General features: G+C 55.2%; 1 protein-coding gene across 3 annotated transcripts in view; it reads left to right on the forward strand.

Moving 5' to 3' along the window:
• Window positions 1-14,257, forward strand: part of LOC140426589 (flavin-containing monooxygenase 5-like) — a 106,505-nt gene that overhangs the window by 75,109 nt on the left and 17,139 nt on the right. For all 3 annotated transcript variants that reach the window (XM_072511537.1, XM_072511538.1, XM_072511536.1), the window contains exon 7: window positions 13,525-13,877. In XM_072511537.1, coding sequence (XP_072367638.1) covers window positions 13,525-13,877 — 353 coding nt within the window. The remainder of the gene's footprint in view (window positions 1-13,524; window positions 13,878-14,257) is intronic.

Genomic DNA, 14,257 nt, shown 5'->3' on the forward strand with positions numbered 1-14,257 from the left:
AGATGGGTCCTGGGGCCGCCAGCCAGGTCGGCAGCGACATTCCAGAGGAGGACCTCCTAGGGAAGACAAGGAGACGCTCATGAGGCGTTTGATTAGTGCTCATACATAATAGCGACCGGATGGAGTGGAGAGCGTCCGGGAGGACCTCCTGCCACCGTGAAACTGGGAGGTCCCTGGACCGTAGGGCCAGTAGGACGGTCTTCCAGACCGTGCCGTTCTCCCTCTCTACTTGCCCGTTCCCCCGGGGGTTGTAGCTGGTCGTCCTGCTTGAGGCTATGCCCTTGCTGAGCAGGAACTGGCGCAGCTCGTCACTCATGAAAGAGGACCCCCTGTCGCTGTGGACGTATGCGGGGCAACCGAACAGTGTGAAGGTGGTGTTCAGGGCTTTAATGACTGTGGCCGCGGTCATGTCAGAGCAGGGAATGGCGATTGGGAAGCGGGAGTATTCGTCCACCACATTAAGGAAGTATGTGTTGTGGTCGGTGGAGGGGAGGGGCCCTTTGAAATCCAGACTAAGGCGTTCAAAGGGGCGGGAAGCCTTAATCAGGTGCGCACCATCCGGCCTGAAAAAATGCGGTTTGCATTCCGCGCAGATGTGGCAGTCCCTTGTGACTGTACGGACCTCCTCTAAAGAGTATGGGAGGTTGCGGGACTTGATAAAGTGGAAAAACCGAGTGACCCCCGGGTGGCAGAGGTCCTCGTGGAGGGTTTGGAGGCGGTTAATTTGTGCGTTGGCACATGTGCCGCGGGATAGGGCATCGGACGGCTCGTTCAGCTTTCCGGGACGATACAAGATCTCGTAGTTGAAGGTGGAGAGCTCGATCCTTCACCTTAAGATCTTGTCGTTTTTGATTTTGCCCCGCAGTGCATTATCGAACATGAAGGCTACCGGGTCGGTGAGGAGAGTGAATCTCCTGCCGGCCAGGTAATGCCTCCAATGTCGCACAGCTTCCACTATGGCTTGGGCTTCCTTTTCCACTGAGGAGTGGCGGATTTCTGAAGTGTGGAGGGTTCGGGAGAAAAAGGCCACGGGTCTGCCCGCTTGGTTAAGGGTGGCCGCTAGAGCTACGTCGGAGGCGTCGCTCTCGACCTGGAAGGGGAGGGATTCGTCGATGGCGCGCATCGTGGCCTTTGCGATATCCGCTTTGATGCGGCTGAAGGCCTGGCAAGCCTCTGTCGACAGAGGGAAGGTCGTGGTCTGTATTAGGGGGTGGGCCTTGTCTGCGTACTGGGGGACCCACTGGGCGTAGTATGAAAAAAACCCCAGGCAGCGTTTCAGGGCTTTTGAGCAGTGCGGGAGGGGAAATTCCATGAGGGCGCGCATACGTTCGGGATCGGGGCCTATTATCCCATTGCGCACTACGTAGCACAGAATGGCTAGCCGGTTGGTGCTAAAAACGCACTTGTCCTCGTTGTACGTGAGGTTCAAGGCTTTGGCGCTCTGGAGGAATTTTTGGAGGTTGGCGTCGTGGTCCTGCTGGTCGTGGCCGCAGATGGTTACATTGTCGAGATACGGGAACGTGGCCCGCAACCCATGTTGATCAACCATTCGGTCCATCTCCCGTTGGAAGACCGAGACCCCGTTTGTGACGCCAAATGGGACCCTTAGGAAATGGTATAATCGCCCGTCTGCCTCAAAGGCTGTGTACTTGCGGTCACTTGGGCGGATGGGGAGCTGATGGTAGGCGGACTTGAGGTCCACGGTGGAGAGGACTTTATATTGGGAAATCCGATTGACCATGTCGGGTATGCGGGGGAGAGGGTACGCGTCTAGTTGTGTGTACCTGTTGATGGTCTGGCTATAGTCTATGACCATCCTTTGTTTCTCCCCTGTCTTCACTACTACCACCTGTGCTCTCCAGGGACTATTGCTGGCCTGGATTATGCCTTCCTTTAGTAGCCGCTGGACTTCGGACCGAATGAAGGTCCGGTCCTGGGCGCTGTACCGTCTGCTCCTAGTGGCGACGGGTTTGCAATCCGGGGTGAGGTTCGCAAACAAGGACGGGGGTTGCACCTTGAGGGTTGCGAGGCCGCAGATAGTGAGTGGGGGTATTGGGCCGCCGAATTTGAACGTAAGGCTCTGTAGATTGCACTGGAAATCTAATCCCAGTAATGTGGGGGCGCAGAGTTGGGGAAGGACGTGTAGTTTGTAGTTTTTGGACTCCCTCCCCTGCACCGTTAGGGTAACTATGCAGAAACCTTGGATCTGTACGGAGTGGGATCCTGCAGCTAGGGAAATCTTTTGTGCGCTGGGATAGGTGGTCAAGGAACAGCGTCTTACCGTGTCGGGGTGGATAAAGCTCTCCGTGCTCCCGGAGTCGACTAGGCATGGTGTCTCGTGCCCGTTTATTAGCACCGTTGTCGTCGTCGTCTGGAGTGTCCGGGGCCGAGCTTGATCGAGCGTAATTGACGCGAGACGTGGTTGTAGTAGTGGAGCGTCTTCCTCGAACCCCGTGGAGCCGTCGACACTGGGGTCCGTTGTTGCCGTCCAAGATGGCGTCGGGGATGAACAAAATGGCTGCCCCCATACATCGCACATGGCTGGGGGGTCACAAGATGGCGGCGGGGGTGGACAAAATGGCCACCCCCACGCGTCGTACAGGTCTGGGGTGGTCCAAGATAGCGGCGCCCTTCCTCCCCTCATGGTGGCCGGGACCCAAAATGGCGGCGTCTGCGGGTCGCACATGGGGCGCTGGGGGGGTTGGGAGCGTTAGGACCGCGTGGGGCTCCCTCATTTCTGGGGACAGCGGTGGTCGGGACCCAAATTGGTAGCGCCGGCGGGTCATACGTGAGGACGGGGGGGGGGTTGGGGAGCGTAAGCGGCGTGCAGGGCTCCCTGTTCTCCCGGGACCGCGGTGGTCGGGACCCAGAGCGGCTGCGCCTGCGGGTCGTACATGGGGCGCTGGGGGGGTTGGGGAGCGTAAGCGGCTTGCAGGGCTCCCTGTTCTCCCGGGACAGCGGCGACCTCGTGGGACCGGCACACAACCGCGAAATGGCCCTTTTTCCCGCAGCTCTTGCAGATTGCTGCGCGGGCCGGGCAGCGCTGCCGGGGGTGTTTCGCCTGTCCGCAGAAATAGCAGCGGGCGCCCCCGGTGCGACTTGGCGTTTGGACCGCGCAAGCCTGTGGGGTGTCCGGGGGGGGGGGGGTGGGTTTGTCGCGACGGGTACGTACGGAGCCCAATGGGCTGCCGCGTGGTCGGGGCCGTAGGCGCGGGTATTACGCGCTGCCACGTCTAGAGAGGCTGCTAGGGCCCGTGCCTCTGAGAGTCCTAGCGACTCTTTTTCTAGAAGTCTTTGGCGGATTTGGGAGGAATTAATACCTGCCACAAAAGCATCGCGCATTAACATGTCCGTGTGTTCATTTGCGTTCACCGAAGGGCAGCTGCAGGCTCGTCCCAAAATCAGCAGCGCGGCGTAGAATTCGTCCATCGATTCTCCGGGACTTTGCCGTCTCGTCGCGAGCTGGTAGCGAGCGTAGATTTGGTTAACTGGGCGGACGTAGAGACTTTTCAGTGCTGCGAACGCCGTCTGGAAATCCTCCGTGTCTTCGATGAGGGAGAAAATCTCCGTGCTTAACCTCGAGTGCAGGACCTGTAGTTTTTGGTCTTCCGTGACCCGGCCGGTGGCCGTTCTGAGGTAGGCCTCAAAACAAGTCTGCCAGTGCTTGAAGGCTGCTGCCGCGTTCACTGCGTGGGGGCTGATCCTCAGGCATTCCGGGATGATCCTGAGCTCCATAGTCCTTTTTAGGCACGCTTAATAAATTGTAGCGCACAAAGACTCCGTGAGACGAATAGAGTGAAGTCGATGAGGCTTTATTAAGCGTGTCTGTTCCCCCGCAGCTTGATAGTAGAATGGCCTGCGGGGGAGGACTCCGGCTTCTTATACTCCGCCTTCAGGGCGGAGCTAAAGGTCAACGGCCAACCAGGACCCGGGATCTGTCAGCCAATGACATTAAGGCTTCCAGTCCCACATGACCCCTAATACATACTACCACAAAGGTCTTCTCCACCGTGGACCTTAAGTCCACCTACCACCAGCTCCCCATTCGCCCCGGTGACTGCAAGTACACTGCCTTCGAAGCAGACGGGCGGCTATACCACTTCTTAAGGATTCCATTCGGTGTCACGAACGGAGTCTCGGTCTTCCAACGAGAGATGGACCGAATGGTCGACCAGCACGGTTTACGGGCCACGTTCCCGTACCTCGACAACGTCACCATCTGCGGCCACAACCAGCAGGACCACGATGCCAACCTCCGCAAATTCCTCCAGACCGCTAACGCCCTCAACCTCACCTGCAACGAGGAAAAATGCGTGTTTAGCACCGACCGTTTAGCCATCCTGGGCTACATAGTGCGTAATGGAGTGATAGGCCCCGACCCCGAACGCATGCGCCCCCTCATGGAGTTCCCTCTCCCCCACTGTACCAAAGCCCTGAAACGCTGCCTGGGCTTCTTTTCTTATTACACCCAGTGGGTCCCCCAGTACACAGACAAGGCCCGCCCACTAATCCAGTCCACTACTTTTCCCCTGTCGACAGAGGCCCGCCAGGCCTTCAGCCACATCAAAACGGATATCGCAAAGGCCACGATGCGTGCCATCGACGAGTCCCTCCCCTTCCAAGTCGAGAGCGACGCGTCCGACGTAGCTCTGGCGGCCACGCTCAACCAAACGGGCAGACCTGTGGCCTTTTTCTCCCAGACCCTACACGCTTCGGAAATTCGCCACTCCTCAGTAGAAAAGGAGGCCCAAGCCATATTAGAAGCTGTGCGACATTGGAGGCATTACCTAGCCGGTAGGAGATTCACTCTCCTCACTGACCAACGGTCGGTAGCCTTCATGTTCGATAATGCACAGCAGGGCAAGATAAAAAACGGCAAGATCCTGCGGTGGAGGATCGAACTCTCCACCTACAACTACAAGATCTTGTACCATCCCGGAAAGCTGAATGAGCCGTCCGATGCCCTATCTCGCGGCACTTGTGCCAACGCACAAGTGGACCGTCTCCAAGCCCTCCACGAGGACCTCTGCCACCCGGGGGTCACTCGTTTCTACCACTTCATAAAGGCTCGCAACCTCCCTTACTCCGTCGAGGACGTCCGAACAGTCACCAGGAACTGCCAAATCTGCGCAGAATGCAAACCGCATTTTTTCAGGCCAGATAGAGCGCACCTGATAAAGGCTTCCCGTCCCTTTGAACGCCTCAGTTTGGATTTCAAAGGCCCCCTCCCCTCCACCGATCGCAACACGTACTTTCTTAACATCGTTGATGAATACTCCCGTTTCCCCTTCGCCATCCCCTGCCCCGACATGACCGCGGCCACGGTCACTAAAGCCCTCGGCACCATCTTTACCCTGTTCGGTTTCCCCGCCTACATCCATAGCGACAGGGGGTCCTCCTTCATGAGTGACGAGCTGCGTCAATTCCTGCTCAGCAAGGGCATAGCCTCGAGCAGGACGACCAGCTACAACCCCCGGGGGAACGGGCAGGTAGAGAGGGAGAACGGAACGGTCTGGAAGACCGTCCTCCTGGCCCTACGGTCTAGGAGTCTGCCAACTTCCTGCTGGCAGGAAGTCCTCCCGGATGCCCTTCATTCTATCTGGTCCCTGCTGTGTACCACCACTAACCAAACGCCTCACGAGCGCCTCCTTGTCATCTCTAGGAGGTCCGCTTCTGGAACGTCACTTCCGACCTGGCTGGCGGCCCCGGGACCCATCCTGCTCCGGAAACATGTGCGGGCGCACAAATCAGACCCGCTGGTGGAAAAGGTACATCTACTCCACGCAAACCCGCAGTACGCCTACGTGGTGTACCCAGGTGGCCGACAGGACACGGTCTCTCTGCGGGACCTGGCGCCTGCCGGAGCTCCCCCCCCCCCCCCCAACACAAATCACCTCCCCCTCACTCCCGCCGGTGCACACCACAGCCACCCCCTTCCCGGGGGGATCGGTCCTCCTCCCAGGCCCGTCCAGGAGTAGGGAAACAGAAGGGGACATCGCGATGCTCCCAGAGTCGACCGGACCCGAGCCAGCACCACCACCACCACCCGGGCTGAGACGATCAGAAAGGGCGACCAGGGCACCATCTCGACTCATCGAATCGACTGAAGATGTATATAATTCAGTGGCCCAGTAAAGCGGCATTGTTGTAAATAGTTAACGCTGTAAATCGGGTAAAATGTGAATAATTCGGTGGCCCAGTAAAAGCGGCATGATTGTATATAGTTCAATGGTTAAGGCACCGACCCTGTAAACCCCTACCACCATACCACCCACCACCCCGCCGGGTTCTTTTTTAACAAGGGGTGAATGTGGTGGTATGTATTAGGGGTAATACGGTACACCAGGAATGCCGAGGAGCTATTGGAGGACAGATGCTGGATCCCGATTGGATCCTCCACCTACTGGACTCCACCCAGATAGGAGGGGTATAAGAACCTGGGTTTAATCCCCGCAGCTGCATTCTGTGACTGAGCTGCTGGGGAACGTGTCTGAACAAGTCTGCTCAATAAAGCCTCGATTGAAGTTCTTTACGTCTCGCCTCGTGTGTGATCGATGGTGCTACACATGGTAAACTCGCTGATGGGAGCGGGGTCCTTCCAGGGGCCCCTGGAGCTGGAAGGGGCCCATAGAGTGTTGGCGAGGAGGCGCAAGGCTAACGAGCCGCTGCGGGCGATGCAGGTGCGGTTTCATCGGTTCGCTGATCGGGAGTGCGTGCTCAGGTGGGCCAAAAAAGAGAGGAGCAGCAGGTGGGAGAACACTGAGGTTTGAATGTACCAGGACTGGAGTGCGGAGGTGGCAAAGAAGAAGGCCGGGTACAATCGAGCAAAGGCGGTGCTGCACAGAAAGGGGGTGAGGTTTGGCATGCTGCAGCCGGCGAGACTGTGGGTCACCTACAAGGACCGGCACCATTACTTTGAGTCTCCGGAGGAGGCATGGGCCTTTGTTCAGGCCGAGAAACTGGACACAAACTGAGGGTCGGGATGAGTGGTCGGGGATTGCTGTTGGGGTGTTACACTTTGAGGGGGGGTTCTTTGCTCTTATTTCTGTTTGGTTCGATGAGGGTGGTTAGGGTGGGTTGGGCACTGTTTTGGTTGGGTCTGTCGGGTGGGCTCTTGGAGGGGGGTAATTAAATGGGGTAGGGGTGGATGGCCGGTAGGGGGGATGGGTCCCCGCGGGGGAGGGGGAGGCCCGAGTCGGGGGTGAGGGGACTGGGCCTGTAAAAGGAGCTGAGACAGAGGTGGCGGGGCCGGGCACGTGGAAGGCGCGGGCTTTTTCCCGTTCTGAAGGCTGGAGGGGGTGGGGCCGGGGTGGGGAAGCGAGGGTTGTTTCCCGCGCTTAGGATGGAAGGGAGAGGCGGAGAGCCGTGGATGGGTAATGGAGGAGGAGGGCATGTCCCACAATGGGAGGAGTCGAAGGAGAGGCGGGAGCAGCCGGGGTCAGCTGGATTCAGCTGACTTGCGGGGACTGCAATGGGGGGAGTAAAGCAGCTAGGTGGGATCCTAGCTGGGTGGGGGGGGGGGGGGGGGGAACCGGGTTGCTGCTTCTATGGCCAAGGAGGAGCTGGAGCAAGTAGAGCGGGTTGGGACGGGGGTCTGCCGCCGTGGGGAACGGGCCGGGCGTGGGGTGCGGGCGCGTGGCTGGCCGAGGAGGGGTTATGGCTAGTCAGTGGGGGAGTGGGGCGGGTTGCCCCCCGATCCGACTGATAACCTGGAATGTAAGGGGACTGAATGGGCCGGTCAAACGGGCCCTGGTGTTCGCGCACCTGAAGGGGCTGAAGGCGGATGTTGTCATGCTCCAGGAGACACACCTGAAGGTGGCAGATCAGGTAAGATTGAGGAAGGGGTGGGTAGGCCAGGTGTTTCACTCAGGGTTGGATGCCAAAAATCGGGGGGTGGCGATCTTGGTGGGAAAGAGGGTGTCGTTCGAGGCGTCGAGCATTGTGACAGACAATGGTGGCAGGTACGTAATGGTAAGTGGTAAGCTGTAAGGGGAGAGGGTGGTGCTGGTCAATGTGTATGCCCCAAACTGGGACGATACGGGTTTTATGCAGCGCATGTTGGGTTGGATCCCGGACTTGGAAGTGGGGTGCCTGATAATGGGGAGGAACTTTAACACGGTGTTGGATCCGGCACTGGATCGCTCCAGGTCTAGGACGGGTAGGAAGTCGGCAGCGGCTAAGGTGCTGAGGGGGTTTATGGACCAGATAGGAGGGGTGGACCCTTGGAGATTTGCAAGTCCGGGGGCAAGGGAATTTTCATTCTTCTCGCATGTTCATAAGGCTTATTCCCGGATCGACTTCGGGCGCTGATAGCGAGAGTAGAGGATATCGAGTACTCGGCGATAGCCATTTCGGATCACGCCCCGCATTGGGTAGACCTAAAGCTGGGGGAGGAGAGGGACCAGCGCCCGTTGTGGTGCTTGGAGGTGGGGCTGTTGCCGGACGAGGAGGTGAGTGAGTGGGTCCGAGGAAGCATAGAGGGATACCAGGAGGCCAACGATAATGGGGAGGTCCGAGTGGGGATGGTATGGGAGGCGCTGAAGGCGGTGGTTAGGGAAGAGCTGATCTCCATTAAGGCCCACAAGGAGAGGAGAGAGCAGAGGGAGAGGGAGAGGCTGGTGGGGGAGATGGTGAAGGTAGACAGGAGGTATGCGGAGGTGCCGGTGGAGGGACTGTTGAGGAAGAGGCGTAGCCTCCAGGCCGAATTCGACCTGTTGACCACCAGGAAGGCGGAGGTGCAGTGGAGGAAGGCCCAGGGGGCGATTTATGAGTATGGGGAAAAGGCAAGTCGGATGCTGGCACATCAACTTCGGAAGTGGGACGCAGCTAGGGAAATCGGGGGAGTTAAGGATAGGAGAGGGAGTGTGGTACGGAGTGGGGTTGACATCAACCGGGTCTTCAGGGACTTTTATGATGAATTGTATCGGTCCGAGCCCCCACGGGAGGAGGGAGGGATGGGCTGCTTTCTGGACCAAGTGAGGTTTCCGAAGGTGGAGGAGGGACTGGTAGCGGGATTGGGGGCCCCGATTGGGCTGGAGGAGCTGGCCAAAGGGATAGGGAGCATGCAGGCGGGGAAGGCACCGGGGCCGGATGGTTTCCTGGTCGAATTCTACAAGAAATATGTGGACCTGTTGGGCCCGTTGCTTGTTAGGACCTTCAATGAGGCAAGGGAGGGGGGGGCTTTGCCCCCAACAATGTCCCGGGCACTGATCTCCTTGATCCTGAAGCGGGGCAAGGATCCCCTGCGGTGTGGGTCTTACAGGCCGATTTTGTTGTTAAATGTAGATGCCAAGGTGCTGGCGAAGGTCTTAGCCGCGAGAATTGAGGATTGTGTGCCACAGGTGATCCACGAAGATCAGACGGGATTTGTGAAGGGGAGGCAGTTGAACGCGAATGTGCGGAGGCTCCTGAACATTATTATGATGCCAGCGAGGGAGGGGGAGGCGGAGATAGTGGTGGCGATGGACGCTGAGAAGGCCTTCGATTTGGTAGAGTGGGGGTACTTGTGGGAGGTGCTGAAGAGGTTCAGGTTTGGGGAGGGGTTTGTCAGGTGGGTTAGGTTGTTGTACGAGGTCCCGATGGCGAGTGTGGCCACGAACAAGAGGAGGTCTGAGTACTTTTGGTTGCATCGAGGGACAAGGCAGGGGTGTCCCCTGTCCCCCCTGCTCTTCGCACTGGCAATTGAACCCCTGGCTATGGCACTGAGGGAGTCGAGGAACTGGAGGGGGCTGGTGCGGGGCGGGGAGGAGCATAGGGTGTCGCTCTATGCGGACGACTTGCTGCTATATGTGGCGGACCCGGTGGGGGGAATGCCGGAGGTAATGAGGATCCTCAGGGAGTTCGGGGATTTCTCAGGGTACAAGCTCAACATGGGGAAGAGCGAGTTGTTCGTGGTTCACCCAGGGGACCAGGAGAGGGGGTTGACGAGCTCCCACTAAAAAGGGCGGAGAGGAGCTTCAGGTACTTGGGGGTCCAGTGGCCAGGAGCTGGGGGGGCCCTGCATAGACTTAATTTCACAAGGCTGGTGGAGCAAATGGAGGAGGAGTTCAAGAGGTGCAATGCGTTGCCACTGTCCTTGGCGAGTAGGGTGCAGTTAGTTAAGATGACGGTGCTCCCGAGGTTTTTGTTTCTGTTCCAGTGCCTTCCCATGTTTATCCCGAAGGCCTTCTTTAGGCGGGTCAACAAGAGCATAACGGGGTTTGTGTGGGCGCGAGGGACTCCGAGGGTGAGAAGGTGTTCCTAGAGCGGAGTAGGGTTGGGGGGGGGGGGGGGTGCTGGCACTGCCCAACCTCTGTGGGTACTACTGGGCCGCCAATGCGGCGATCATGCGCAAGTGGGTGATGGAGGGGGTGGGGGCTGCATGGAAGAGGCTGGAGACGGCGCCTTGTGAGGATACGAGTCTGGAGGCGCTGGCAACGGCGCCACTGCCGCTCCCTCCAATGAGGTATACCACGAGCCCGGCAGTGGCGGCTACCCTCAAAATCTGGGGGCAGTGGAGGCGGCACAAGGGGGAAGTTGGGGCCTCGGTGTTGACCCCAATATTGGGGAACCACCGGTTTGTCCCAGGGAGAATAGATGGAGGGTTTTCGGGGTGGCACTGGGCAGGGATAAGAAGGTTGGGGGACCTGTTTGTGGACGGGAAATTCGCGAGCCTGGATGAACTGGAGGAGAAGTATGGGCTCCCCCCGGGGAACACCTTCAGTTATTTACAGGTAAGGGCGTTTGCCAGGCGGCAAGTGGTGGAATTCCCACGACTGCTGCCATGCACAGTACAGGACAGGGTGCTCTCGGGGGGGTGGGTTTGAGTGGGGAAGATCTCGGAAACTTACCAGGTGATGCAGGAGGAGGAGGAGGCCTCGGTGGTGGAGTTGAAAGGTAAGTGGGAGGAGGAGTTGGGAGAGGAGATCGAAGAGGGGACGTGGGCAGATGCCCTAGGGAGGGTGAACTCTTCCTCTTCGTGCTCGAGGTTCAGCCTCATACAGTTTAAGGTGCTTCACAGGGCACACATGACCGGGACAAGGATGAGCTGGTTCTTTGGGGGAGAGGACAGGTGTGCTAGGTGCTCAGGGAGCCCAGCAAATCACATCCATATGTTCTGGGTGTGCCCAGCGCTGGAGGACGTTTGGAAAGGCGTAGCGAGGACGGTGTCAGGGGTGGTAGGATCCAGGGTCAAGCCGGGCTGGGGGCTTGCAATTATTTGGGGTTGCCGGGAGTACAGGAGGCGAAAGAGGCCGGTATTCTGGCCTTTGCGTCCCTGGTAGCCCGGCGAAGGATTCTTCTTCAGTGGAGGGATGCGAGGCCCCCAAGTGTGGAATCCTGGATCAACGATTTGGCGGGGTTTATTAAATTGGAGAGGGTGAAATTTGCCTTAAGGGGATCGGTACAAGGGTTCTTTAGGCGGTGGCAACCGTTCTTGGACTTCCTGGCAGAATGGTAGACATTGGTCAGCAGCAGCAGCAACCCGGGGGCGGGCGGGGGGGGTTCTATTTTATTTTTGTTTATTTACCCTGGGGGATCTGAGGGGGTGTATATATTTGCTATGTTTGCTTTGTGTTAACTCGGGGTGTTAATTTATTATTTATGTATAGGGGGAGGGGGGCACAGGGGTTGTTTTACTTTGTTCTGTATTTAATTCTATTGGGTTTCTTTTACATTCTGTTGTTGATAGTTTGTGAAAACCCTAATAAAAATTTTTTTTTTTTTTAAATAATACCCGACCAGTTATTTTGTTCTAACTTTTTTGTTGTTGTTGCTTGTTTTGTTTTTTGTGCGTGTTCCTTTCTCTTCTATATATATATATATGTATTCTATTTTGTGTACATAATGGTAAATATACTTTATTCAAAAACCCAATAAAAAACATTAATGAAAAAAAAGTCTCAGATATCTGAATGCTCTGAGGAAATGTTTTACTATGTTAGAAATGTTATTTAAATGTGAGTTGGTATTGTGGCAGAATTTTCTTTTCACAACTACAGGCAAATTTATGTTACTTTTTGCAGTCTCTCAGACTTCAGTCATTCTGTCTCTCAGACTTCAGTAATTCTCCCAATTATTTTCTTATTTACTTATTTTCTTCACCTCTCTTGGCTTGATATCAACTCTTTCCTGCAGGAATATTCCATTGATCCAAAATGTTCTTTAGTACCTAGAATAGCCAAGGCCTAGCCTGTCTGCAGAAGACATACATAGAACCATAGAATCCTTATGGTGCAGCAGGAGGCCATTCGGTCCATTGAGTCAGAACCAGCTCTCTTAAAGAGCACCATACCTAGGCCCACTTCCCCCGCCCTACCCCTTAACTGGATAACGTGGGGCAGCACGGTAGCCTTGTGGATAACACAATTGCTTCACAGCTCCAGGGTCCCAGGTTCGATTCCAGCTTGGGTCACTGTCTGTGCGGAGTCTGCACATCCTCCCCGTGTGTGCGTGGGTTTCCTCCGGGTGCTCCGGTTTCCTCCCACAGTCCAAAGATGTGCAGGTTAGGTGGATTGGCCATGATAAATTGCCCTTAGTGTCCAAAATTGCCCTTAGTGTTGGGTGGGGTTACTGGGTTATGGGGAGGTGTTGACCTTGGGGAGGGTGCTCTTTCCAAGAGCCGGTGCAGACTCGATGGGCCGAATGGCCTCCTTCTGCACTGTAAATTCTATAAATAACCCCAACTAACCTGCACGTCTTTGGACACTAAGGGGCAATTTTAGCATGGCCAATACACCTTACCTCCACATCTTTGGACTGTGGGAGGAAACCGGGAGAAAGTGCAAACTCCACAAAGACAGTCACCAAAGGCCAGAATTGAACCTGGGTCTCTGGTGCTGTGAGGCAATAGTGGTAACCACTGTGCCGCCTGTGCAAATTTCCATCAGAAACAAAAATCCTGACTATTCTTTCCTTTTCCCGAACCCAGAGGCACTGCGCGAATTGTAGCCCTATTACTCTGGCTTAGGTCAAGCAAATTCAATACCAACCATGGATTGAACCTGGGGACTTTCATTTCCTATATCGATCAAGCACCAGATAAACTCATTAACCATAGGAGTATAGATACTTGTGTTTCTAAATAGTCTTGTGATAATTTTGTCTTTCACCAAAGCAGGGTTCAGCCGATTTTATTTTCCCACTCAATTTGTGTTTCTGGTAACGTGGTAACTTTGGCAGTGCTGGTCATCAGAGAGAGTGTGAACATGTACTCTCTAGTATCTTGCCCCGTACTCCTTCTAAGTGCCCACCTCAGTCTTGGATCTAACCTGTTCTAATTTCCGTCCTTCCCCATGTGATAGCATTAAATCTGTGCTCATCGCATCTCCTGGGTTTTCACTCTTTGGTGGAAAGAAGGGAACCTCCATCCTCGTGACCTCCAGTCACTAAACTCCTTCTTTTTGTAGTTGCCCACCACTTAGCTGCAATATTTATACATTCACTGGTGCTTCCATTTTCTAAGTTCTTTTGTAAACCCAGACTGAAATTTTATTGATGACACCAATGTATTCTATTCATTATTGCTGGGATTTCTCTATCTTATAGAATGTTCAGCCAACATCCAACGGTCAATGATGATCTACCAAATCGCATTATATCAGGAGCAATACTTGTGAAAACTAATGTGAAGCAATTTACTGAAACTGCAGCCATCTTTGAAGATGGCACAGTGGAAGACATTGATGTTGTTGTTTTTGCAACGGGATACACCTTCTCTTATCCATTTCTGGATGAGTCTGTTGTTAAAGTCAACAAAAACCATGTTTCTCTCCACAAATATGTCTTTCCACTTCAGTTGGAGCAGCCAACTCTGGCCATCATTGGTCTTATCCAGCCACTAGGCGCCATTATGCCAATATCTGAACTTCAAGCACGTTGGGCCACAAGAGTTTTTAGAGGTATGTGGACACTTGCAACATTTAATACTTTATATCCTTCATTTTTGTTACATGTAAATTCCATAGTGCTGAGCGAAGTAATATTGTATACAGCAAGGTGTGTTGCCGAGGTAATGTCATTATTTAGATATATTTTTGCCAAAGTGAAGATGATTTACGATTTACCACAAATCCTTAAATGCTCTGACGGACACTGTGCTGAACAGGCTAGAACGTAGAAGTTTCAATTCCCAGCTTGTGCTGCATTGAGCTTAATCTCTTCAATTACACTTTGCTTTCTCAACTGGGGAATGCAAAAGGCCTTGACCGAGGAGAGACATAATTTGTTCCTGCTCTATATTGCCAGCTGGTGGCGAGCTCAGGAAAGCCAGTGTAAGGAT

Source organism: Scyliorhinus torazame, chromosome 7 (genome assembly GCF_047496885.1).
Source record: "Scyliorhinus torazame isolate Kashiwa2021f chromosome 7, sScyTor2.1, whole genome shotgun sequence".
NCBI classification, from domain to species: Eukaryota; Metazoa; Chordata; class Chondrichthyes; order Carcharhiniformes; family Scyliorhinidae; genus Scyliorhinus; species Scyliorhinus torazame.